The sequence below is a fragment of the Magnolia sinica genome, chromosome 5 (genome assembly GCF_029962835.1).
Source record: "Magnolia sinica isolate HGM2019 chromosome 5, MsV1, whole genome shotgun sequence".
NCBI lineage: Eukaryota > Viridiplantae > Streptophyta > Magnoliopsida > Magnoliales > Magnoliaceae > Magnolia > Magnolia sinica.
The window spans coordinates 17972298-17998844 of NC_080577.1; the positions used below are offsets into that span (position 1 = coordinate 17972298).

The window sequence follows — 26547 nt, forward strand, 5'->3', positions numbered from 1 at the left end:
TTTGGATGTGACTCATTCTTTGGATTATGCCCTAATATGATATCTCCAAATGGATGGGCGGTGCAGATATAAATCATACATCATGGTGTGGCACACAGAACTTGGTGACGTCACTTTCTTAGGGAGCGTGGTTACTCAACGGACGCGGATTTCAAGCTAAAGGCTTTAGTAGAAACTTTCTGCGCTGGTAACCTATGTAGCGTCTACCGTGATATTTTTGATAAATCCACCATGTCTATCTGTTTTGCAAACTCATTTAAAAACAAAGACCAAAAATGATCCGGATCCAAGACTCAAGTGGGCCGAAAAGGGGAGAATTGGACTTCCATAGTTGAAATATTCGTGGGGCCATAGAAGTTTTGAATCAGGCTAGTATTTTTATTTTCAGTTCATCTGAGTAGGAATGACGTTATGAACAGTATGGATGGCATGTAAGCATCACTGTCGACCTTAGGAAGGTTTTAATAGTAGGAATTTCCCTGCCCACCTTTTCCTTTACTTCGACTCACTCGAGTCTTGGATTCGGATCATTTTTGGTCTCTTATCCTAAATTCATCTCAAAAAGAGGATGAACGTTGCGGATTTATCAAAAACATCATGGTGGGCCCCACATAGGTTCCCAGGGCAGGAAGTTCCTGCAAAAGCCTTTCACAGGAAATCCGCGTCCTTCTTCAACCCGCCGATAGCAAATCGCGCAGGGAGGTGAGGGATGCATGTTGTGTCCTACCTCCGCCGTCTCTGGGAACAGGCAGGAGCTTTGAGTGGCCACCGTGATGTTTTCTGTGGTCTTATCCACACCGTCCATCCATTTTTTTCATCATTTTAAGCTATTAGCCCAAAAATGTGGCAGATCTAAGATAGATGTGGGCTACACAGTGGGGATTAAACCCTTACCATTAAAAAATTCATGGGGACCAAGGAAGTTTTGGATGGAGCTAATATTTGTGTTTTCTCTTCATTTAGACCTATGTAAATTTATGAATAAGTTGGATGGCAAATATAAATCACGGTGGGCCCTAGAAAATTTTCAACGGTGAGAATTATTATCACTGCTGCTTCCTATGGTGTGGCCCACTTGAGATTTTGATCTACCTTAGTTTTGAGTTCATACCATAAATTTATTTTTAAAAAATATGGATAGCGTGGATTTATCACTAACATTTAGGTGGGACCCACTTAGCATCCGAGCAGAAGAATTTCATGTTTTACTTCTCTCGCATCCTTCGGAGGGGTGAAAAGGTGTGCGAGACAAGGAAACTCGCTTTTTCAAGCTCGCGCTACGGGCGCCTTCATCCAGACCATCAGCCTTATCCGATAGTTGATATGAAGGTTCGCACGTAATGACGTGCAAACCGGTGCGTAGCTGAGCATTCCTCTCTCTCTCTATATATATATATATATATATATATATCACATAAATTAAAAACCATAAAATCTAAACTTGAACTCGGCTTGAGCTGGCCGAGCTGCTGACTGAGCCAAGCTGAGCTGGCTAGTCAAGCTCAAGGATTGAGCCGAGCTGAGTTCAAGCTAGGGTAGCCTGTTAGCTGAGCCAAGCCAAGCTGGGCCAAGCTTGACTTGGTTCAACTCGTTTATAGCTCTAGTGGCCACCATGCGTATTTGGAGGTTTTGGATGGTTGTTTATTGTTTTCTATAGTTAGCCAATCATGTTTATATGATGTTCCAATCATGCATTATATAAGCCTCACCATGTTGATGGATGACTTAAATAATAAGCCCATCCATTAGATAGGCCACACCATAGAAAAAATGGACAACTATAAAAAAAAGTGTCCAAATTCATGTGGTAGCCTATATAATGGTTGGATCAGTATAATTTCGGGCGTCCAACTTTCATGATGGGTAGACCTTTTGAGCATATTGGATTCCACAACCACACCCAATGGGCCCATGTGGTGTGCACTTGGTTCTACACCCCAGGTAAAACACCCAAGTTGTATGGGCCACCATGTTGCATATGTAAAATCCACTTTGCCCATAAGGTGAAAAACCATTCCATTAACCATAGTACAAAAGAGAAGTCTGATTAGAAACTAAAAATGGAGACATTGGAAACAATGTAAAATTTCTCCCAAAACTGTTAATTCACATTGTTGCAACTTCCATTTTCAAGTAAGCTGATTTTCGTATCTTCTTTTCATCCTAGTGAGTTGTACCTGATTAATGGTTTTGATGAAAGATGCATGCCATGATGGCCCCACATACAAACCTATGATTAGTATCGTATCTCTAATGTTTCATTCCCTAATGCCCATTTAAATTTATGGATTGAGCTTATTTTTACACCTAGACCTACATTCAGGATAGAACCTTATGGATGGACTTAGTAGTACGTGAGAAAAGGAAAAAAAAGAAAAAGAAGAAGATGAATTTTGAGATGGTTGTGCACCGTTTGCAAATTTTTTTGGTTTAAGACGGTTGTGGACATCTTTAATATGAAGAAAATTCATCCTATAAATGTTGAACATCCACTAATCATTTAAGATGGTTAAAATCCATCGGTAATTGTGAAGAAAAAATGGCTATTAGCCGTCTGGAATAAAAGACTATCCTTAACTGTCTTATAGGCACTTGTCTGAGATAGTCAAAGACCATCTGCTTTAGAGACGGTCCTTAGCTGTCTTATGGTGGTCGTCTGAGACTATTAGAGACCGTCTGCATTAGATTTCTTGCTTCTCCTCTTGGAAAGGTTGGGACTATTCTGATCGAACTCCGGAGGTAGTTTTGTGTTTCAGGAGATCATTGGTGTTTTAGATGGTTAAGTTCATTTTTTTTCTTTGTTGTATTTAGATGTAAAATATTATTCAATTGCTGTTGTAAGAAGTAGAACTTGCAAGGAGACGAATGGGTACAAGTTAGACAAATGGCAATGCATATTCTTCTTTCCTTCTTTTTTTTTTTTTTTGGTACTTTTTCAATTTCTTCCATATGTTTGTGTTGTTCTTACAAGGCCTTGCAAGGTTCCATGTGTTTTCGAAAGATATGAAAAATAGAAGGAGATAGAGCTTTGGCTTGTCTTAAATATATTGTTACAAGTAACAATGAATTATGTTCTTTATTGTAATAAAGTTAGTATCATGTTACTTCTACAAATTTGTTATTGTTAAGAATGAGATGATCCGCAGGAATATAAGGTTAACTTTTTTCTAAGAATATATGATTATAAGAAATACCTATGTATGTAATATATATCAGGAGAAAGAATCCAGTAAGAAATTTACCGCTATTTTTTATTTTTTATTTTATGAAATAATGAAGTCGTCTCTTTGCCTTGTGCAATTGAAAATTACACAGGGATACAAGGTTTACTTTTTTCTTAGAATATATGATTATAAGAAATGCTTCTGTATGTAATATATATCAGGAGAAAGAATCCAGTAAGAAATTTACTGCTATTTTTTTTAATTTTGTTAATGAAATAATGAAGCCGTCTCTTTGCCTTGTGCAATTGAAAATTACATAGGGATATAAATTGTTTAGTGTGGAAATTATCGACGGTGTTAAACCGACTATAATTTGCAAATTAAAATCTCCACAAAACTTGTTGGGCGATGGTTATGGACCGTCGTATTGTGACGATAGATTCCATCCAGGAACTTTTGCGACGTAGCAAAAAATGGACCATGTGATGGTCTAGAACCGTCTGTAATTGCTATTTAAGACGGTTTTGAACCGTCATTTTTTTCACTATTTTGGCATAGTAATTACCTTCTTGAGCTTGCCCACCATGCTCTATATGTAAATTGATTCTGTCCATTAGGTGGGAACCATTATTTTTACTACACGTGCACAATATTAGCCTGGTAAAAGCTCAGATGGGCCACATGAATGGAACACAATAAGAAGTCTCCTAAAACCTGGTTCACGCTCTATAGCTTGCCTGATGCTTGAATTAGATTGATTTCTATATATTTCTCTTCATCCTGGTGAGTTACAACTGATTAACGGTTTTGATGAAATATACACACTCCAGTCACTCCACGCAAAATACCTATGATCACCATCCCATGCCCATTGTTCCATATATGTGTTGTGGCCCACCTAAGTTGTAGATCTCATTAATTTTTTTTGCGTGGAGTTATAATAGGTGTGGTCCTCTTATATAGGATTGTAGTACGGGCACAGGTGATGATAGAACCTAGCTATTTTGAACATCTCAATCCTTCAACTTAAGTGGGCTTTTGCTCGTGCAATATCAACGGTGAGTCTTTGTTGTACCATAAGCCATTTCAACATGGAGCCCGGTGGATGAAAGTTTTGAATCACCGATAGTGGCACCCACATATGGTGGATGTCATAAGGTGTGTGCAGGTGGTCATAAGGTGGGCGTAACTATATATGTGTTGTGGCCCAAAAGTAAGGCCGGTTCAGTCATCAGGTGGAGCATCCATCGTACATGTTGCTTGCATTTAAATAAGTCCAACTTAGTAGGGGTGCACATCGAACCGGTAGAACCGTGGAACCAGACTGGAACCGACCAAATGGTTCGGTTTGGTCCAGTTCTAGAGTGCACCAGTTCCTGTTCCAAAAATTAAAGAACTGTTTAGTTCGGTACGGTTCCGGTTTGGGGTATGTAGAACCAAACCGAACCATGATCCGAACCGTGAATCCGAACTGTGGAACCAAACTTGGAACCGAACCGTGGAACTGATCTTGGGACCAAACCGTGGAACCGAACTTAGAACCATGAGTTTACAATATATTTTAGTTGTATATTTGATTCATGATTTATGGTTTACAATACACCCTTTAATTATTTTCATAAATGTATTTTTTCATGCCATATATAATATCTAAACCATTCATCAAATGGATCACAACATGAATGGACATGGGTTAAATTATAAAATGGAACATGCAATTGGGCTGGATTATAAAAAGCCCAGAACTGTGGAACCGATTTGGAATCGAACCGATTTTGATGGTCTAGTTCCAGTTCGGTTCTAGGGTGCTAACAGTCCAATTCTGGTTCCGAAAATCTTAGAACCATTAGGAATGGTTTGGTTCCAGTTTCACCCCAGAACCGGACCAAACCGAACCGTGCGCACCCCTACAACTTAGGGAGTATTGGAGATGAAACCTTGCCTGTGAATTACATTGATTGTGGCAGGATTGTGTGGGCCCCATCGTGATGTATGTGTTTTATCCATGTCGTGCATCTGATTTTTCAACCCAAAAATGAGGCATATCCAAAGCTCAAGTGGACCAATACAGTAAATAGTGGGGATCGAACGCCTACAGCTGAAAACTTCATTGGGGCCACATAAGTTTTGGATCAAGCTTCTGCGCGACCTTATGAATAGGCTGGATGACAAATAAACATATCGGTGAGCCCTAGAAAGGTTTCAACGATGGATTTCATTATCCCCCTTATTTCCTTTGGTGTGGTCCACTTGAGATTTAGATATCTTTCAATTTTGGACTCATGGCCCTGAAATGAGCTGGGGTGGATAAAACACATACATCATGGTGGGTCCCACAATATCCTGTTTCCATGGAGGTCAGTGGTGGCAGGGTCACTACGGAACCTGTGTCCAATTGAATGAACCCACCATCCAATTCCAGTCATCAAATGGACAGCCAAAAACAAATCGGCGGGTCTAAGTTCACCATGAAAAATCAGATGGTTAAAATTGCCTGATAAACCTAATTTTTAGGGTATACTCCATCAACTGCATCCTTTGCTATTTGAACAGTCCGGATTTCCGCACATATATCACTTATACACGAACTGAATGAATCACCACCACATAGAATAGTGCGCGTTTTGTTTTGTTTTGTTTTGTTTTTTCCTTTATCTAGTATGATTGTTTTTGTGTGTGTGTGTGTGTGTGTGTGTGTGTGTGTGTGTGTGTGTGTGTGTGTGTATAAACATTGCCCCCAGAGATATCTCAGGAGTGAAGGAAGAACATGTTATTTTAAAGATTAAAAACATGCTATGCTCACAGAAGCCCGAAAAAAATGCAGTTCTTAGCATGCCAGAGTTATCTAAGATTGCAATGGTAAGATGTATAAATAGACAACTTTGCCATTCATAACAGGAGGAGAAGAAAAGAGGAAAAAAAAGGAGGGGAGGAAGGAGAGAATGGAGATAAGACAGTGAGAGAGAGCAGAGTGTAATGCCCCAAATTTCAAGGGTCGAGCATGTACTCGATCCCTGATATTTCGAGTGTTACTTATGCATTGCGGAAGCATGAATTTAATGTGCCTTTAACCTAATATCCAAGCAATCATAGAAATAAGTTAAATAGTGAAATATGCTCTGAAATAAATGTATGTAAAGTGTTGAGGGTCAAATATTACATATCAGACCCAGTTATTGTATGGATTTACAATCATTGATACTGTTTAATAGCCTGATTTAATCGTGTTTGTGATGCAGAGTGTATTTACAAGCATGAACTGAAAAAGGATGCTTAAACCATGGATTTGACACTCTAATGACACCCAAAGCAAGGGACGGACTCCAGGGGACCAAGATCGATGGAATTACACACTAGGGATCCGAGGAAATCAAGCCATTCACGTTAAAGAGGCCCGAAATTGGTGAAGAATGCAAGATCACATAGTTCCCGCCATCTGATTGGCTCAAAACTTTATACATGGCCTGAGGACCATAAATTAACCGTACATATCAAATTTCATCCCTCGGATCACTATGGAAGTACTCCAACTGACAGATCAGCCCATAAACCATTGATTCTGGGCCCACCTGATATCTGGGACTGTCTCAACTTTGGTCTCAGCGGTTTAAATAAGATGAGGAAACAAATGGGTGGTTTAGATTTTGATAGAACATCACAATGGGCTCTGTTTATACAGCGTGTACATAAGGTACACAACGCACGCGAGCCGCACCAAAACGGGTCAGCAGCGTCTTCTTCCCAAATACGGCAATTGCCGTTTCACGCCGTGTAACGGACGGAACTGTCCATTTTTACGGACGCTAGTGGGCCCCACACATTGTCCAAGTAAACAATCCAAACCGTCCATCGTGTAGAGGGCCTCGACTACTACAAAATCTTGCTGAACTTTTGGACCCATGCAAGCACACGTGCGCGATACAGAGGCCACAAACAGGCGGTCCTGCGATGTTCAAAATGATTTTTGAATTGATTTCTTCTCTAGACTGCGTCAATGGACGTTCAAAACCACTCATTATTGACTGAAATTTCGTCCTGAATCTAATGGATGGGGTGGATTTCCCCGAAAATACCTCTGTGGGGCCCACCGATCACATCAGCGCCGGACGTGCGAAAGGCTATGCACGTCCGCGAAATCGGATTTTCCAGGCAGTTGTGGCCCACCATCTTTGATCATATGACAGATCTGAACCGTCCATCGTGTAGACCAGCCAAAATACTTCCAAGAGACGCTGATTTTACAGAAATAATGCAAGGAACGCGAGAGTTATGAAGCCCCGAACTTGGCTGCGAAAAGGCTTTCGCTGCGCGTGCGATAGCTTCCCAAATTCGATTTTCACCACTCCAAAAGTTATAAAAAGAGTTCCAAACGTGGAGAAGGGGGTATGCTTGAATAGGGGACGTCAGATAGAGAGAGAGAGGCAACAGGAGGGCTCATTTTGGAAGGCTTCAACGTGGGATGTTCGACAGGGAGCTAGGAAAGTAATTTTTGTTTTTTTCTTTTTTCTGTTCTTTTCTTTCTATTGTATTTGTTTTGGATCCAGCCCATTCATGTTGGGCTGAACCTCTTAGCTAGGGCTAAGAGGTGAAGCTTGCAGCGTGATGGGGGACCTTTTTGCTTGTGCCTTTTGTTTAGACTGAACTGATGTTGATTTTAGTTGATTATTAAAGGAATATTTTTCTTAGTCTTTAATGGTCTGTTGTGACTAAAATTACAATGGGTCTGCAATGGCTTTAAATATTTCTTTTCCCCTTTTAATGTTTATGACGTCAGGAAGCCCTGTTGTTCACCATTGTCTCATGGGCATGGTCGGATGGCGATACCCTTCCTAATCTTCATACATTATTGATTTTTTTTTTTTTTTTTTTTTTTTTTTTTTTTTTTTTTTTTTTTTTTTTTTTTTTTTTTTTTTTTTTTTTTTTTTATTTTTTTTTTTTTTTTTTTTTTTTTTTTTTTTTTTTTTTTTTTTTTTTTTTTTTTTTTTTTTTTTTTTTTTTTTTTTTTTTTTTTTTTTTTTTTTTTTTTTTTTTTTTTTTTTTTTTTTTTTTTTTTTTGTTTTTTTTTTTTTTTTTTTTTTTTTTTTTTTTTTTTTTTTTTTTTTTTTTTTTTTTTTTTTTTTTTTTTTTTTTTTTTTTTTTTTTTTTTTTGTTTTTTTTTTTTTTTTTTTTTTTTTTTTTTTTTTTTTTTTTTTTTTTTTTTTTTTTTTTTTTTTTTTTTTTTTTTTTTTTTTTTTTTTTTTTTTTTTTTTTTTTTTTTTTTTTTTTTTTTTTTTTTTTTTTTTTTTTTTTTGGGGGGGGGGGGGGGGGGGGGGGGGGGGGGGGGGGGGGGGGGGGGGGGGGGGGGGGGGGGGGGGGGGGGGGGGGGGGGGGGGGGGGGAGGGGGGGGGGGGGGGGGGGGGGGGGGGGGGGGGGGGGGGGGGGTGGGGGGGGGGGGGGGGGGGGGGGGGTGGGGGGGGGGGGGGGGGGGGTTGGGGGGGGGGGTCTTCTGAAATTAGAAAAGCAATGGAAGCACTCAATTCGCGCCTCGATAGGATAGAGGAACTCGCTCATCCCAACTACAATCCAATCCAGAAATACAATGCGAGGAAAGTGATCCTCACTCGCTTTTGAAGAAATCTGAAATTTGGAATGAGGAGTTGGATTCCATTAATGAGCATACGGTTCAATTGCCCGATGAGTCGATCTCAATGACTGTTCAAAAGAATGGTGGAGATACATGGGTGTCTTTCAAATATAATGATGATGATATACTTCATTCACAGGATACACTAGATTTCAATGATGAGGGAGAGGTTGGTTTCTGTGAACCTCAACCCAATCTGGGAATCGAATGCGAGGAAAGTGATCTAATCCCAAATGTGCACTGCACTGAACTAGAATATGATGAGTATTGGGATGACGATCATGAATGTGCAGCCCCAGTTCCTCTTAAATTTGGTCCAGGTCAATGATCAAGAAGTGCACGAAGTGAGTGGTCATAATGAGCTACTCCACTCACCTGGCATATCTGATTTAAAAGTGGATGAGCTCATTACAACCAACCCTCATATCTCTTGTGAGACATGTTTGGACCACTCTCTTGAATTACATGATGATATGATTCGAGAAATGGACGAGTCACTCGATACAACTCTGGAATTTAAAACCACCCAGTTGAGGCCACCATCTGAACTATTGGATTTTGACGATTCACTTTCTCTTCAACAGAGTCCGCACATCAATACTTCGTCTACTGACCCTCTATCTGTCTGTGTAGGGCTGGAGCAAGAGAGCATGCGTCCATCCACTTCAAAAGACGATGGAATCCTTGGGCTCATCATCACAGATTTCGATGCAGGAGTCGAGTTACTCCCAGCTGACTTTACCACATCTTTGAACTCATGCTTGGCACACCTTGTGGATTCCAATGACCTCATGATACAAGAAAAGGTGGACTCCTTGCATGACACTATCTCGGTGGTTGTCACGGACCAAGCGAACCCTTACTCTGAAGCCCCTTCTTCCACAGATCCTGAATGTTTACCATTAAGGGAGGAGGAACTGAAAATTGAACTGAAGTCTGACACTTTGGAATGTGTTGAGACTACATTACTTCTTGCGAAGTTTTCTAAACTTTATCTACCTGTAGTTTTTGATTCACTATGGGATACTAACGATGAAACTTCTTCTATCACAGGTGAATTGTATATGCTATAGATACCTCAAGCACTTCAACGAAAAATTTCTTATGAGGTACATAAGTTTCTCTGGAAGGTTATGCTCCAAGGCGTCCAAGCCTATTTCAAAAAGGGCTTTTGGATGATCCTGTTGAGGAACTTACTGAAAAACTTATCAAGATATTGGTCGGAAGAGGAACCTTACGGCTTAACTCAGTAGTTTTTCCTTGCTTTCTTAGGACTAGGTTAGTTTCCTTTATGCTGTTTTAGGATAGACGATAAACTTAGCGCTCATGGGAGCCAATCCAACTTTTCATTCCATTTCATTTTTCTAGTTAGTTAGTTCAATGTTTGTGGGTAACATTACTGCAAACCCTCACGAGACTACAACTCGTCCACTAGGGGCAACCTAGGGGTTTAAAGGCTTGTTGCATACGCTAAATGCAATCGAGAGTACCTGCGAAAGTGGTGTAGGTAGGATTTCATTTTTGTTATTTTTATTTTACTTCTGTTGGTTTCTCTCTTGTGCTGACCCGATCTTACGTAGATATCTTTGGAAAGCCTTTTGATTCTTTCGTCCAGGTACTATCTTTCCATCACTCCTCTTATATTTTTGTTGTCCCATGTGCATTGCATGCTTATTTCTTTTACATTGAGGACAATGTAGATTTTAGGTTGGGGGTGGGAGATTAGGTTTCCTAATCAGCATTTTCTTGGTCTTGAGCAAAAATTGTGAAATTTTTTTAAATTTTTCTAGACTTTCTTGTAAATTCGAAGGGATTTTGATGGCCATCTAGGGCACTTGAAATTTCAAGATACGTGATGTTGGTAATTTAAGACGCTTAGATTCAGTATATGTTGGAATTCATAGTTAAGTTTGAATTGTTAATCCAAAATTAGAAGTTGTAAACATTGATTGAGTCAGGATTTCACAAAACACGTCTCGCTTGCACATTAAGGGTTCAGTTCGATATTAAAGGATTAACTTGGTGATCACTAAGCTTGAAAGGAACCAACCTGAGGAATTGAAAGGATTGGGTGAATGGTCTACACCATAGGTTTGCTCCCTGTAGGTGTAGATTTAATTCCCTATAAATGATATGTGAAAATTTTGGGTGTACAGTCTTCATCATAGGTTTGCTCCCTGTAGGTGAGGATTTGATTCCCCTTCTTGGTGTCACTTTTAATGGAAAAATCAAAAGCTGAAGGAATGAAAAGATGATCTGTGAGGCAAGTTTTGGTTATCATGAATCTTTTTATTGGCTAATGATATCCTGAAATAGAGAAGTGAATTTTAATGATGATAAGCTGAGATTACACTGTACGCTCATAGATCTCAATGATTAGAATTTTTCTAATTAATGGAATAATACTTTGAACTTGATTAGGAAGTTTACCGTGCGCTAGTCTAGGGGAAAGTAATATCCAACATTCATGAATCCGAGAATTCTCATATCCGGATTATTCTACAAAAATCACCCGAGTTTATAGAAATTGTTCCGTAATTCTCAACTTACTTTTCGCATATTTTGCTGGACTAGCAAAATGCTAGTAAGGGTTATGTTGAGGGTCAAATATTACATATCGAACCCATTTATTGTATGGATTTACAATCATTGATACTCCTTTAATAGCCTGATTTAATCGTGCTTGTGATGCAGTGTATTTACGAGCAGACTGAAAAAAGGATGCTTAAACCATGGATTTGACACTCTAATGACACCCAAAGCAAGGGACGGACTCCAGAGGACCAAGATCGATGGAATTACACACCAGGGATCCGAGGAAATCAAGCCATTCACGTTAAAGAGGCCCGAAATTGGTGAAGAATGCAAGATCACATAGTTCCCGCCATCTGATTGGCTCAAAACTTTATACATGGCCTGAGGACCATAAATTAACCGTACATATCAAATTTCAGCCCTCAGATCACTATGGAAGTACTCCAACTGACAGATCAGCCCATAAACCATTGATTCTGGGCCCACCTGATATCTGGGACTGTCTCAACTTTGGTCTCAGCGATTTAAATAAGATGAGGAAACAAATGGATGGTTTAGATTTTGATAGAACATCACAATGGGCTCCGTTTATACAGCGTGTACATAAGGTACACAACGCACGCGAGCCGCACCAAAACGGGTCAACAGCGTCTTCTTCCCAAATACGGCAATTGCCGTTTCACGCCGTGTAACGGACGGAACTGTCCGTTTTTACGGACGCTAGTGGGCCCCACACATTGTCCAAGTAGACAATCCAAACCGTCCATCGTGTAGAGGACCTCGACTACTACAAAATCTTGCTGAACTTTTGGACCCATGCAAGCACACGTGCGCGATACAGAGGCCACAAACAGGCGGTCCTGCGATGTTCAAAACGATTTTTGAATTGATTTCTTCTCTGGACTGCGTCAATGGACGTTCAAAACCACTCATTCTTGACTGAAATTTCGTCCTGAATCTAATGGATGGGGTGGATTTCCCCGAAAATACCTCTGTGGGGCCCACCGATCACATCAGCGCCGGACGTGCGAAAGGCTATGCACGTCCGCGAAATCGGATTTTCCAGGCAGTTGTGGCCCACCATCTTTGATCATATGACAGATCTGAACCGTCCATCGTGTAGAGAAGGCGCTATTCGAGGTACCTCAAATGCCGACATGCCGCCTGACATAGGGGACAAAAAGGCTTATTAAGGCTTATTAAGAAGTCACTGAACTTAAGAGTTTTTCTACCTTCATTCAAGTCGCATTCCACTTTACATATTCTAAGTGTGTCAATTACATTCACATTTCCTTATGTTTTATATATTATGTATTATTCTCACACTTTCGTTTTCTTTTACTTTATTTTTCTGTTAAAAAATTTTAAATCTTGCGAAGCAAGGTTAGTTTGCACTTCATTTTATTTACTGTATTTTCATCATATCTGTCTACCTGGTACTACTTGGCTCCGTGATGTTAGGCTAGTGTGCGTTTCATTTTATTCAATTTATTTTTATTTTATTTACCTACCAGGGATCACTTAGCTCTACGATGTATGGATAGTTTCTTTCTTTTATTTTTTGTCTGCTTGACCCTTATAAGTTATGCGAAACACGACAAATATTAAAATATCAAAATTCTGCTGAATCACTAAAAATTTGTAAAATCTTTTGAAGTAGAGACTACACATTGTGCAAGCAGAAAATGGTGCATAGTCTCATTATTTTTCATCATTGAGACCCTTACTTGAAATTTATGATTATAAACCAACCACGGGAGTCACTTTAGCGATTTACGATTTTTAATTGGCCCTTGATTTTAAGCTTCATTTGACTACTGTTAATTCTAAATCAAATGTATTTTGACATCCGAGTCAATAACATACTCTAGTTACACTAACAAATCAATACTAAAGACTAGGTAGTGAGGGCACCGCTGTGCTCGTGGCATACCACATACATCAGTCACATGCCCTAAAATAATAATTGCCTTTTTAGGTGTAGACATGCATACAAGTTTGAGTATGGGTCCTTTTGATAGGGCTACATATCACTAACAAATAAGTGCAAGTCTGAGTGTGGTTCCTTTTGATAGGGCTACATATCACTAACAAATAAGTTCAGGTAACCTTACATGGCATGAGTACATTTCACTTTCATCATTCATGCAAGTGTACCAAAATGTGATGGCTTCTCGTTGGTCAAGGCAAGACCACACCAGACCAAGTGTAAACACAGCCATCTGGTGGGCCACATCATTGGAAGTAATGGACAGCCAGTCTGACTCAAACTACAAGTAGAGCCCACGCCTTGAGCAACTTGTCCTGATTTTCAGTAAGGGTGATCTTCATAATCGGCGGGAAAGATGGAACGGTTCTTGTACTTCAAAGAGTTAATCAACCGCATGCAAGGGACCACAACTTTGCAGTACCATGCAATCTCTGCACTCGTTCCTGCCAACATGTCCTAATGACATCAGTAGGAAATGACATTGCAGAAAAATCAGAGTAGCTCCGTAGTCTGGCAAGCCACACTTTGGAATCAATGGACAATCAGCAGTCTGTCTCAACATGTAAGTGTGGCCCACTTATATATTGATCAGATCAATCTGATTTTTTTTAGGTGACCTTGATGGTGGCCTATCATTTTCTTGGAACTGATTTTATACGATTGTCTTTAGCCGATCAGTTCTCCTCTCTGAATACCCATGTGATAGGTACTTTTCAAGGTGGTCATTTAAGAGAGAAAATGATAAAATATCACATTGACATGTCCTTCAAATTTAACGCCGGTTCATTTGACCACCGGTTACCGCAGTAATATTTGAGAAAATGTACCATGATTACAAATTACTTTGATGTTCTCTTGGCAATATTTGCACTTGACAGTAAGATTTTAAGAGATTATTTCATTTTTATTTTCATTATAAATATCTGATAAATAGGTTATTATTGTTAGATACGGTGATATTTGCAAATCCAAAAACCGTGTGCAGCAAGCTGTTAGATTAGATTCTTTTTCTTCTAAGATTAGATGGCTAGCTATGTAGATTTCTTTCTAGATTTCTCTGGATTATTTCTTCTTTATTTAGCTACCCCTAGGATGAATCTAGACAGGGATAGTTTAGTAATTTCATACAATAAGAAAGCCTATAAATAGGCAGCAGTGTAATACGATTTTCTCATTCCAAAAGGCAGTTGCTGTTCTCTCTTCTTCTTCTTCCAAAAGTTGCTGATTTTTGTTTCATGGTGGCTGCAGCCACACGTCAGCAGGAAGCTGGGTTTTAGACCCAACAAAGTGGTATCAGAGCTACTGATCCTTGGGCCTCATCAGAAAAAAGCAGGTCTTGCACTACCAGTTTTGGGTCTGCAAATACCCAACAACAAATCAGCCGTGAGGAGGCTGAACTGCATTCCTTCTTCATCTTTGTTTTTTCTGTCCAGATTTTGTTTGAAACGTTAGTTGTGGTGGGCCCATAACCCACAGGTCCCATTTTTTCAGAAAAAGTTTCCAGCAAAAAATCTGTTTTAAAAAAAAATCAGATTGCAGCAAAAAAAAAAATCTGTTTTTCAAAAAAATCAGATTGCAGCAAAAAAAATCTGTTTTAAAAAAAATCAGATTGAAAAAAAATCTGTTTTTTTTTCAAAAAAATCAGATTGTAGCAAAAATCTATTTTCAAACAATCAGATTGAAAAAAAATCTGCTTTTTCAAAAAAAATCAGATTGCAGCAAAAAAAACAGATTTTAGCCAAAAAAAAAAAATCTGTTTTTATAAAAAAAAATAATCAGATTTCTATTTCATCCATCTCCCTTCATTTTTTTTCGAAAAAAACAGTCATTCCTTTAAAAAATAGAAAAAATGGCTAGCACAATCCAGCCGCAGGTTCCTAAGTTGTCAAAGGACAACTATGAAAAATGGTGCATCCAAATGAAGGCATTGTTCGGGTCGCAAGAATTATGGGAAATCATCACGGATGGGTATGAAGAACCCACTATGGAAGAAGAAGCCGTCTTTACCAATGAAGAAAAGATCACTCTAAAAAATCAGAGGAAGAGAGACAATAAAGCTTTGTTTCTCCTCTATCAAGGGTTGGATGAATCCACCTTCGAAAAGATTGCCGAAGCAATATCAAGCAAGCAAGCATGGGATACCCTTGGCACTATCTTCAAGGGTGTAGATCGAGTGAAGCGGATTCGCCTTCAAACATTAAGAGCCGAGTTTGAAGCAACTCACATGAAGGAAGGTGAGAATATTACTGATTATTTTTCACGTTTGCTTGTAATTGTCAATAATTTGAAAAGAAATGGTGAAAAGATTGAAGATGTCCGAGTTATTGAAAAGATACTTCGATCCCTCACAACCAAGTTTGAGCATGTGGTTGTAGCGATCGAAGAATCAAAAGATATTGAGAAACTCTCCATTGAGGAGTTGATGGGATCGTTGCAAGTTCATGAGCAACGAATGCAGAAGAATGTCAGTTCCATGCCGATGGAACAAGCTTTAGAGTCAAGATTGACTCTGAATAATAACAATGGTGGACGTGGAAGTTCACAACGTGGTAGACGTTTTGCTAACAATCGCGCAAGAGGCAGAGGGCGCGGATACCAACAAAGCCATGGCCAAAACCAGCAGAAAAATACCAATTTTCGTGGAAGAGGAAATGGTAGAGGTAGATCTATGCATGGACGAGGAAGTACAAAGAACATCCAATGCTACAATTGCAACAAGCTTGGCCACTATGCATCTGATTGCTGGAGCAAGCCGGTGACTCAAGACGAGCTATCCAACTATGCCGAAGCATCAAGCCATGAACAAGAAAGCTCCACACTTCTCCTTGCACAAGAGAAAGGTAGTGATCAGCATGATGTATGGTATCTCGACACGGGTGCAAGTAATCACATGTGCAGCGACAAGAAACTCTTTGTGGAACTTACAGAAGGAGTTCATGGCGATGTAACGTTTGGAGACTCATCAAAAACACCTGTGAAAGGTAAAGGTAAAATTCAAATCTTTCAGAAGAATGGTGTTCCAAACTATATCTCCAATGTGTACTATGTGCCTAACATGAAAAGTAACATACTGAGTCTCGGACAACTCCTCGAAAAAAGGTATGTCATACACATGGAGAACTCTTCTCTTTCCATTAGAGATATGCATGGACGTTTGATTGTAAAAGTCCAGATGGCGAAGAACCGTATGTTTCCTCTCCATATAAACACAATGCTTGAGAAGTGTTTTTATGGAAAAGTAAAGAATGATTCCTGGATGTGGTATCTTCGCTTTGGCCATCTAAATTTTAGTGGCCTGAAACTTCTGTCCTCATCAAGCATGGTGCATGGTTTGCCTACTATTGAAGCTTCAGAACATGTGTGTGAGGCGTGCACACTTGGGAAACAACAAAGGAACTCCTTTCCAAGTGGAGTATCCCGAAAGAGTAAGAGAACCGTTGCAGTTGGTTCACACTGACATCTGTGGACCATTAGATCCAATCTCTCTTGGAGGTAATAAATACTTTATTACCTTCATTGATGATTTCAGTAGAAAATTATGGGTGTATGTAATCAAAGAGAAGTCTGTTGCTTTTACTATTTTTAAAAATTTTAAGGCCCTTGTTGAAAAAGAAAGTGGTCTTAAAATCAAAACTCTTCGATCTGACAGAGGTGGGGAGTACACCTCAAATATTTTTCGAGAATATTGCAGGGAACATGGTATTAAGCAACAACATACTGCAGCGTACACGCCACAACAAAATGGAATTGCGGAACGGAAGAACCGCACCATCCTCGATATGACGAGGACCATGCTGAAGGAGAAAAGTCTGCCAAAGAATTTCTGGGCAGAGGCAGTTGCATGTACTGCCTATCTGCTCAATAGGTGTCCGACTAAGAGTGTCAGATTCCAGACACCGCAAGAAGCATGGAGTGGATACAAACCGAGCGTGGCACACCTTAAGATCTATGGGTGTGTTGCCTACGCTCAAGTTCCAGAAGCAAGAAGGAAAAAGCTTGATGATCGTGGCGAGAAGTGCATCTTCATCGGCTACAGCGAAGAATCAAAGGCATACAAGCTCTACAACCCACTAACCAATAAGCTGGTGGTGAGTAGAGATGTGGTATTTTGTGAGGAAGAAGCATGGAAATGGAACGAGGGAAACTCAGCCAAAGAAAAGCAAATCGAGGTCGAAGAATATGAAGAAGAGAGACATGAGAAGCAAGAGCAGACACCCACATCACCCCCTTCGGATCACAGAAGTCCAGGAGTACGCTCCATCTCTCCTGGAAGTACTTCATCAAATCAGAATTCATCCAGCACATCTTCATCCAATTCTCCTTCACCCTTAGCTCCTATCAAAATGAGAAGCCTCAACGAGATCTACGTAGAAATTGAGGAAGTGAATTTGCTCTACCTGTATGTGGACCATGAGCCTCTCACATTCGAGGAGGCCATAAATGAAGAATGTTGGAGAAAGGCTATGGAAGAAGAGATTCATGCCATCGAGAAGAATTACACGTGGGAGATGATCTCACTCCCTAAAATCAAGCAAAATGCCTATGGTAAGATTGAACGATATAAGGCAAGGCTCGTAGCAAAAGGCTACAAACAAAAATATGGGGTAGACTATGAAGAAGTTTTTGTCTCCAGTTGCTCGTCTTGACACTGTGAGGATGATTATCTCCCTTACATCTCGTCACAATTAGATGATCTACCAACTGGATGTAAAATCTGCATTCTTAAATGGAATACTCGAAGAAGAAGTCTACGTTGACCATCATGAAGGCTTTGTCATCCAAGGGGAGGAACACAAGGTGTATCAACTGAAGAAAGCCCTATATGGGTTGAAGCAAGCCCCTCGTACTTAGAATACATGGATCGATGGCTATCTTCAAGAGAATGGTTTCGTCAAATGTCCATATGAGCATGTCGTCTACACAAAGAAGAATGCACATGGTGATATGCTTATCGCTTGTTTATATGTTGATGATCTGCTGTTCACTGGGAACAGCCAGGCGATGTTTGAAGAATTCAAGCAGGCTATGTTTAAAGAGTTTGAGATGACTGATGGTGGATTGATGTCTTTCTTCTTAGGCATTGAAGTGAAGCAACAAGTCGACGGCATTTACATATCCCAGAAGAAGTACACAAAGGAACTTCTTGAGAAGTTTCAGATGGTTGACTGTAAAGCTGTAAATGCACTTGTAACAACAGGCCTGAAGCTCACAAGAAATGGAGAAGGAAGAAACGTCGACTCAACCCTATTTAAGAGCCTAATCGGAAGCTTAAGGTACCTCACAATCACTAGGCCAGATATAGTCTACAGTGTTGGGATTCTAAGCCGGTATATGGAAGCCCCAAAAGAGTCACATTGGTTAGCTGCAAAACGAGTACTGAGGTATATCAAAGGGACTATTGAATTCGGTCTCTTTTATCCATACGATGATGAAGCGATGTTGTATGGATACTCTGATAGTGATTGGGGTGGTGACCAAGATGAAAGAAAAAGTACCACAGGCTATGCTTTCTATCTTGGGTCGACAGCATTTACATGGAATTCAAAGAAGCAGAGTGTGGTCGCCCTGTCCACATGTGAAGCTGAGTACGTAGCAGCTTCATCCACTGTATGTGAGGCGATCTGGCTAAGGAATCTGCTAAAGGAGCTGAAGCATCTACAGGAGGAATCCACTGTTATATATGTGGACAACAAGTCGGCAATCGAACTTGCCAAAAATCCAGTTCAGCATGGAAGGAGCAAGCACATCGACACAAGATATCACTTTCTTAGAGATCAAGTAAAGCAGAAATTGGTAAAGCTGGAATACTGTCACACCACTGAGCAAGTGGCAGATATCTTCACCAAAGCATTGCCAACTGACACATTCAGGAGACTTAGATCAATGCTTGGAATGAAGCCGGTTTTGGTTTGAAGGGGAGTGTTAGATACGGTGATATTTGCAAATCCAAAAACCGTGTGCAGCAAGCTGTTAGATTAGATTCTTTTTCTTCTAAGATTAGATGGCTAGCTATGTAGATTTCTTTCTAGATTTCTCTGGATTATTTCTTCTTTATTTAGCTACCCCTAGGATGAATCTAGACAGGGATAGTTTAGTAATTTCATACAATAAGAAAGCCTATAAATAGGCAGCAGTGTAATACGATTTTCTCATTCCAAAAGGCAGTTGCTGTTCTCTCTTCTTCTTCTTCCAAAAGTTGCTGATTTTTGTTTCATGGTGGCTGCAGCCACACGTCAGCAGGAAGCTGGGTTTTAGACCCAACAATTATTACTCGTTACATCTGTTTGACTTTAGCTGGGTGTTTTGGTTGCATCTGTTTGATTTTTGCAGCGTGTTTGGTTCCACTGTGATGTATGTGATATATCTATACCATTTATCTGTTTTATCTAAACATTTTAGGGCATTAACCAAAAAGGCGAGGCAAGTACATATCTCAAGTGGCTCACACCACAAAAAATAGTGGTGGTAAAACTTCCATCATTGAAAGATTTTTATCTTTCTAGAGTCTGTAAGATAGTTCATTTGTCCTTTAACCTGTTCATAAGGTCATATGGACATAGATAAGGGGAAAACACATACATCAGCTTGATCCAAAACTTCTCAGTCTCCAAAGAAGTTTTTAATGACAAGCATTCAATTCCCACTATTTCATGTGGTGTGGTCCACTTGAGCTTTGGATTGGCCTATTTTTACGCTTGTACCCTAAAATCAGTTAGCAAAACAGATGAACAGCGTGGATAAGCAACATATATCACAGCGGCTTCCATATGAAAGTCGCACCCATTTCTATTTACACACACCAGCACTCTTGCTGATGTGGGTACATGTCGTGCGACGACGAGCGCCTACGCTCCTCGAGCTCCGAGTTGTACTAACGGTTCAAAGGAGATTAAAGTTACATGGCCCGCATCATTGTATTTATCATATCTACCCCGTTCATCCATTTAAATCATTTTAGATCTTGATCCCGAAAATGAGAAATTTCCGAGGCTCAATGAACCACACCGAGGATAGAAGTGGGGATAATGATTTTCACCATTAAAACACTGGTAGGACCGACTGTAACGTTTACTTTCCATCCAATCTGTTCATAAGGTCACACTGACCTAGATGAAGAGATAAAACAAATATCATATTGACGCCAAATTTCTGTGACCCCAGAACAGTTTCAATGGCAGGCGTTTAATCCTCCACTGCTTTTTAGAGTGTGGTCGACTTGATTTTTGGATCTGTCTAATTTTTTAGGTCAAACCTTAATAAAATCTCTCCAAGTGGACGGACGGTTTGGATATAACTAGTACCTCATGATGGGACCCACAAAACTTAGTGACGTCAACGCATCAGCCACATCGGTGGTATGTGGTACACCAGCCAATCCGCTTCCTTTTTGTTTACCGTTCAAAAAGCAAAAGTGAACATCCCTTGAGAAGGGCACTGGAAATACAGTAGTAAATAATTATTATTAATTTACATATTTATAATGGTGAATTAAAAAACAAATGGCTCCTTAACAACATTTTAATATCAAATCATTACTAAAATTATATTAACTTTATATTTAAATTCTTTTTACAGTGATACTAAAAATTAAAAAAAAAATTGATTACAGATTCTTTTTACCAATAACTTGAATGCATATGAATTTAGCAGATAGCATTTGGTTTGGCAGTAATAAAATCTTATTATCCATAATAATAATACTTTAACTTTGCGTTACCAAAGTAATTGGCCAAACAAACGGGCCCAAAGCAAATCACATGACAATATTGGTGATGAGAGCTTTGTGGGCATAGCTGCGTTGGAATATTGTGTATGTTTAGGACATTGGTTATGAGAGCTTTGTTAAGGCCACAAGCTTGTATAAGGCAGTTCATGTACACACCACCCCATCTGCCATTGGTCGATGCATGATATCCAACTCGTCCATCAGATGGGCCACATTGGTTCATCTCTTGCACAAAAATCAGGCCCGTCGGATCAAGACTTGGGTCTTAATTTACAAAAGATATGGGCAGGTGAAGAGAAAAACTTCAGACGTCTATTTCTTAATTTTCCAATGATTTCTATCATTATGGATAGCTTGATTTCTTGATTAGGGGTACATGGATGGACCACGTGATGGATGGCGTGGATGTGAAGCAAATTTGACCAGGTGAGCCCCGCACGGTAAGCGTAACACCCACTAAGCTGTTACCCAGGTAACAGCTAATTCACTTCCCTGTGGGTGTTACCCTTACCGTGGGGCCCACCTTGATGATGTGTTGTATATCCACTCCATCCATCTATTTCTCCAGCCTATTTTAGAATGTGGTTCCCAAAGTTAAGCAGGCACATATCTCAGGTGGACAACACCACATGAAACAGTGGCTTTTGAGTGCCTGGCCATTAAAAATTCTAAAGGGCCGGTCACAAGGTTTAGTAATGTTTATTTTTCATCCAACGTATTGAAACCATCATCAAGACCTGGATGAAGGGAAGATACAAAGATCAGCTTGATTCAAAACTTTTGTGACCCATGAAAAGTTTTTAACTGTTTCTAGTGGTTTGATCCACCTGAGATTCGAATCTTCTTTAAGGCTTGGATCACGTCTAAAATGAGGTGAAAAAACAGGACGGCGTGGATATACAACAAATACATCAAATTGGGCCCCACATGGGTGTTACCCATGAAGTGTTACCGGGCTAACAGCCTCTCTCCTGAGTAATGAGGCCACCAGATTCCGTAACGGGATTGAATGAAACACTCAATGCATGCATTTAAATGTACCATTTATTGCAAAAGAGTAGTTTCGGTCGCATTTCATAAATACCCCCACGCATCACTATGCAGCTTTGGGAAGGAAATCATAGTAAATGACCACAACCATTCAAAAGGCGAAAGGAACATTCCTTATAAGATAACCCCATGTCACATTCATGATATTTACACCCCTATTTTTGAATGTCTACACCCTTATGTACCATCCATTCAATACCATAGACACTCACCAAATAAATAAAAAAACAGATAAAATGACCAAGTTATATATATATATAATAAATGTCTTTGAAACCAACATGGTTGATGGTACCAATCATAGCAACAAAAAACCATGTAATTGCAAAAAATACAAATGGTTTTTTTTTTTTTCCTTACATTGGACCACTCAAGCAAGTATTGTTGGGCTTCTTCCTCATATCACAGACCACTCCTTCATTCCCTGCCAGCATCATGTACTTGTCTCTCCTAGTAAGTGTGGTGCACTCAAAACCCAGTGCATCAGCCAGTTGTCTCTGTATATGGTTAGCCACCTCACAGCTAGACTTCCCTCCGGCGCACGTTAGCTCCCTGGGCACCTTCCCAAGGAACTCCAAAACATAGGTGGGACATGGGTTCATCAAGAAGAAGATGGGGTCCAAGCACTTGAGGCCACTGGCTGTTGTACCATAGAACATGCCCACATGAGTGTTGATAGCCACAGGCACAATCTCATCAGCCAACTCAGCAAACAAGGAGCTAAACCTGAGTAGATATGGCTCCCTACATGTAGTGCCCTCAGGGCAGACCACCAAGTCTCCTTCACTCAGTAGTCTTTGCATGGTCACACCATCTTGCTTTCTATCCCTTGTAAGCCTGACTGTTTTAATGGGAGCAATGAACTCAGACATCTTGCTTAAGCTGTATGTGACTGCAGTCATAGGCTTCCCTAGTGCTGTACTTAGGAAGACTGGATCCAGCAGTGTCCTGTGGGTGCACACATAGAGGACCCCAGTTTTGTTGGTGGCTGATCTTGATGGGGTGCACCCCTTGATTCTTATATGGACCCCAATCCATGATCCTAGCAAGATGACTATCTTGTATGGGAGGAAGATGCCCACAAGCAATCTATAGATGGCTAGGATTATTCCTGCTGGGAGCCATAGGAACATTGATAGGGTGGCCATTGGTGTGGGGAGGAAAGCTAGCCTACCATCATGGAATACCAAGGGCTTTGGATACTTGTGTCTTGGCATCACTGAGCTTGCACTGGTCTTTCTGTCTTCATTGCTCACTACATAGGCTTCCTGTCACACATACATGCATGCTTATGAGTGAGAAATGGGTATATATGCTCCATGCATGCATGTAATTCACTCACCACGCAAATCATGATTCATCTGTTGCTGCAAAAGGTGATGGTCATACAGGAGTTTAAGTGAGCATGTGCCATCCATGCATGGAACTAACTCATCTCATAAAAAATATATTATATTATTCTATTATGTTGAGGTGGTCTCAAATCCAACAGATTGGGCCACAAGTAATATTTGTTTAACTTCTAACCTATTAAGTGCATGTCACATTCAACCCTTCCAATAGGTTGCCCGCCATAAGGATCTCTAGTATAAAAAGTCAGCCAATTAGTCATCAAGTGGGCCACACATTATAAAACAATCTTTAACCATTGATTAATAGAAAAATACAACTTTGGTCTACTAGATGAGTAGATGTAGCCGATTTTTGCATAACGCAATCCTCATGAGGGGACCGACCTATTCAATGGGTTGGATGTCGAACGCACATGAAAAGTTAGAAGTTATCGACTGAGATAGACCATAACTTATAGTACAACCGGTTGAACTTGGGACCTTTTAGTTATTATTTTATCTTTTGCATGATTTTTGCAAAGGGTAGAAGTTATAAGTGAATGAAAAATGGTCATTAGGTGTCATGCATGCATGACATTAACTCATCACATAAAAAAGATTAATATAAGATCATGACTAGTGTGATTTTTCAAAAGGTGATGGTTACAAATGAATTAACGAAGAGCCGGTAACAATCATGTGTGCATTACATAACACATTCAAAATGATTATTCTATATTTATCATGATTTGGGCGGTTTTGCAGAACGAAACGCTTTCTTTGTGTCTCCGGGAGTCATGTAGGGCGCGTGACTATTTACTGGTGTGGATGGATGGCTTCATGTACATCTGATGAGATCTATCCCGTCCAGCATGTTTGCCACCCTATGATACCAAATAAACACTGATCCAATTCTCAGGTGGGCCTCACCACAAGAAACAGTGTAAAAATCTAAATACTATAAATCCACGTGGTGTGGTCCACCTGAGATAACATGATTTTTAGAGAGTACATTTTTATCTTAGTGAGAAAAATCGTATGACTGGTAGCATATATAAACCACGGTGAGCCCATATAAACCAACTTTAGGTGTCCCATCCAAACTCTTCCTTATGGTGTGGTATATGTGAATTATCGACCGACCAAGTTTTTGGTTTTCAAGGTGTACGCCTGATGGACGGCATGGATCTTATGCGCGGTTCTTTTCAAAATATCATGGTTAACATGAATTAAACATGGGCATATGCATGCAATTAACCATGCATGCAATTAACCCGTCACATGAAAATAATAATAATTCTATTATCATGACTTGTGTGGTTTTGCAAAAGGTTATGGTTGTAATTAACTTACAAATCAGTTGAAACGGGTATGTGACATACACGCAAGAGCTGTATGATTTTGAATGTATCAAAAATGAGTTTTGCATGACTTGTATGATACCAAAAAAAAAAAAGCTATGTACAAAAATGGGTATTGTCATTCAAGAAGCAAAAACCAGTTTCTCTATTTTTTAAATAAAATACCATGAATGGCTATGGGGTTGAATGCCATAGGATCATACCTTGCATAGGGACATGAAGAGATTGTCATTGAGACCAGACCCACCGAGGCCAATATCAGGCTTGCTCTCTCCAAAGACCTCCTTGACAGCCTTGTGCTTGACAAGCACACCCTCATCAGTGAAAAAACCAGTGTAGTAGTCCCCAAACACATGCAGCTCAGTCCCCTCAACTACATCCACACTCAAATACTCCTTCAAAAACCCTTCAACCATGACCCTTGGGATACTAGTAAAAACAACCCTCCTCCCCGTGGAAGCTAACACCTCATATGCATGAAGGTTCATGTTCTCAAGGAAGAACTTCGGCAAAACAGCCCTTCCAACACTCTCCATGTCTCTCAACCTAAGCCCACAAAAAGTCACAAAGACCATGACTCTCAACCCAAGTTCATGGTCCAAAACCCACAACAGTGGGCATGATAGAAGCAACACCAAGGCCCTAAAAATGCTACCCCCTTCAAATGCAACCAACATGAAATAAGGAAAGAAAGATGGGGTTCTGAGCAAAGTACCATGGATGTCACAAACCAAGGTCTTGGTACCATTACACTCTAAGGGACACTTACTTACACTAGGATACGTGGACCCTTGGTGTGATCTACCACATTGGTTGTTGTTGTTAAAGAGAGACCCATAGGTCCCAATCTTCCTAGCAGCCCTGTAAAATGAGTGTGCCAAGAGCTGGTACCAGGCCCAATCAGCTAGCTTGAGCAAGACCATTGGGAAAACCATGCCTTCTCTTCTTGGGTGTGGTTGTTTGATGAAGGTGTATCGATTGTAGGGAGAGGGACAGTGTATATATATTGTTATAGATAGAGGTTGACCTGGCCATTATCACACCTCATGCATTAACTGCACCACCATCCAACATACGTTTGCGCTTTTCTTCCTTCCTATCTGTGGTAGGTTGGGGTGTTGGTGACCGCTAATGCTGTTTTCACCCCCCATTGAAAAAATGTCTCTTCCATCTTCTTATAATAAATACCGTATCTCGGTGTATTTCTCTTTGCGGGTGTGGTCACCTATACAGCTAGCCGCTGTGTTTGAATTTTGAAATGCGGAATTGTAGGGTCCTGATGCATTTCTGCTGATGTGTTTGTATGTACAGCTGGCCACCATGGTTTGGTCATCCGGACCGTTGATATGGTGGGCACGGCCATGGATGTGAGATCCTTTAAAAGTGCTCCGGATTGGAAGCTCCTGACCTTTAGATCAGCAAGTCTATAAATAGACGGTTGAGGGAAGTTTTCGAGAGTAGTACTCCAAAAAGCTGGACAGAAGACATTTGTGTTGTCACGCCAAGGGTGTGTAGTCACCCATGCAACCCTATGTGTTTGAATTTTCAAATGCGGAATCATGAGGTCCTGAGTCTGCTGATTGGTCCGCATGTACAACTGAGGCCCCATGGTTGGTTCATCCAGACCGTTGATATGGTGGGCACGGCCATGGATGCGGGGACCCTTTAAATGTAGCCGAGACTGGAAGATCCTAATCCTTCAATCAGCAGCCTATAAATAGACGGTCTAGAGATAAATTCAAGAATGGTCCAGAAGACGGGAAGAAT

The 26547-nt window shown here is 40.1% G+C and overlaps 1 protein-coding gene and 1 pseudogene across 1 annotated transcript; one reads left to right on the forward strand and one right to left on the reverse strand.

Annotated features, from left to right (window-relative positions):
* Positions 1-19225, forward strand: part of LOC131246968 (uncharacterized mitochondrial protein AtMg00810-like) — a 32817-nt pseudogene extending 13592 nt beyond the window's left edge.
* Positions 19226-22308: 3083 nt separating this feature from the next.
* LOC131245616 (glycerol-3-phosphate acyltransferase 1-like) lies at positions 22309-25905 on the reverse strand. Its single transcript, XM_058245193.1, has 2 exons — positions 24984-25905; positions 22309-23356 (listed from the first exon to the last, which is right to left on the reverse strand). Exons 1-2 carry the CDS (start codon positions 25713-25715, stop codon positions 22445-22447), a joined length of 1644 nt encoding a protein of 547 aa, XP_058101176.1. The 5' UTR covers positions 25716-25905; the 3' UTR covers positions 22309-22444.
* Between the last annotated feature and the right edge of the window lie 642 nt (positions 25906-26547).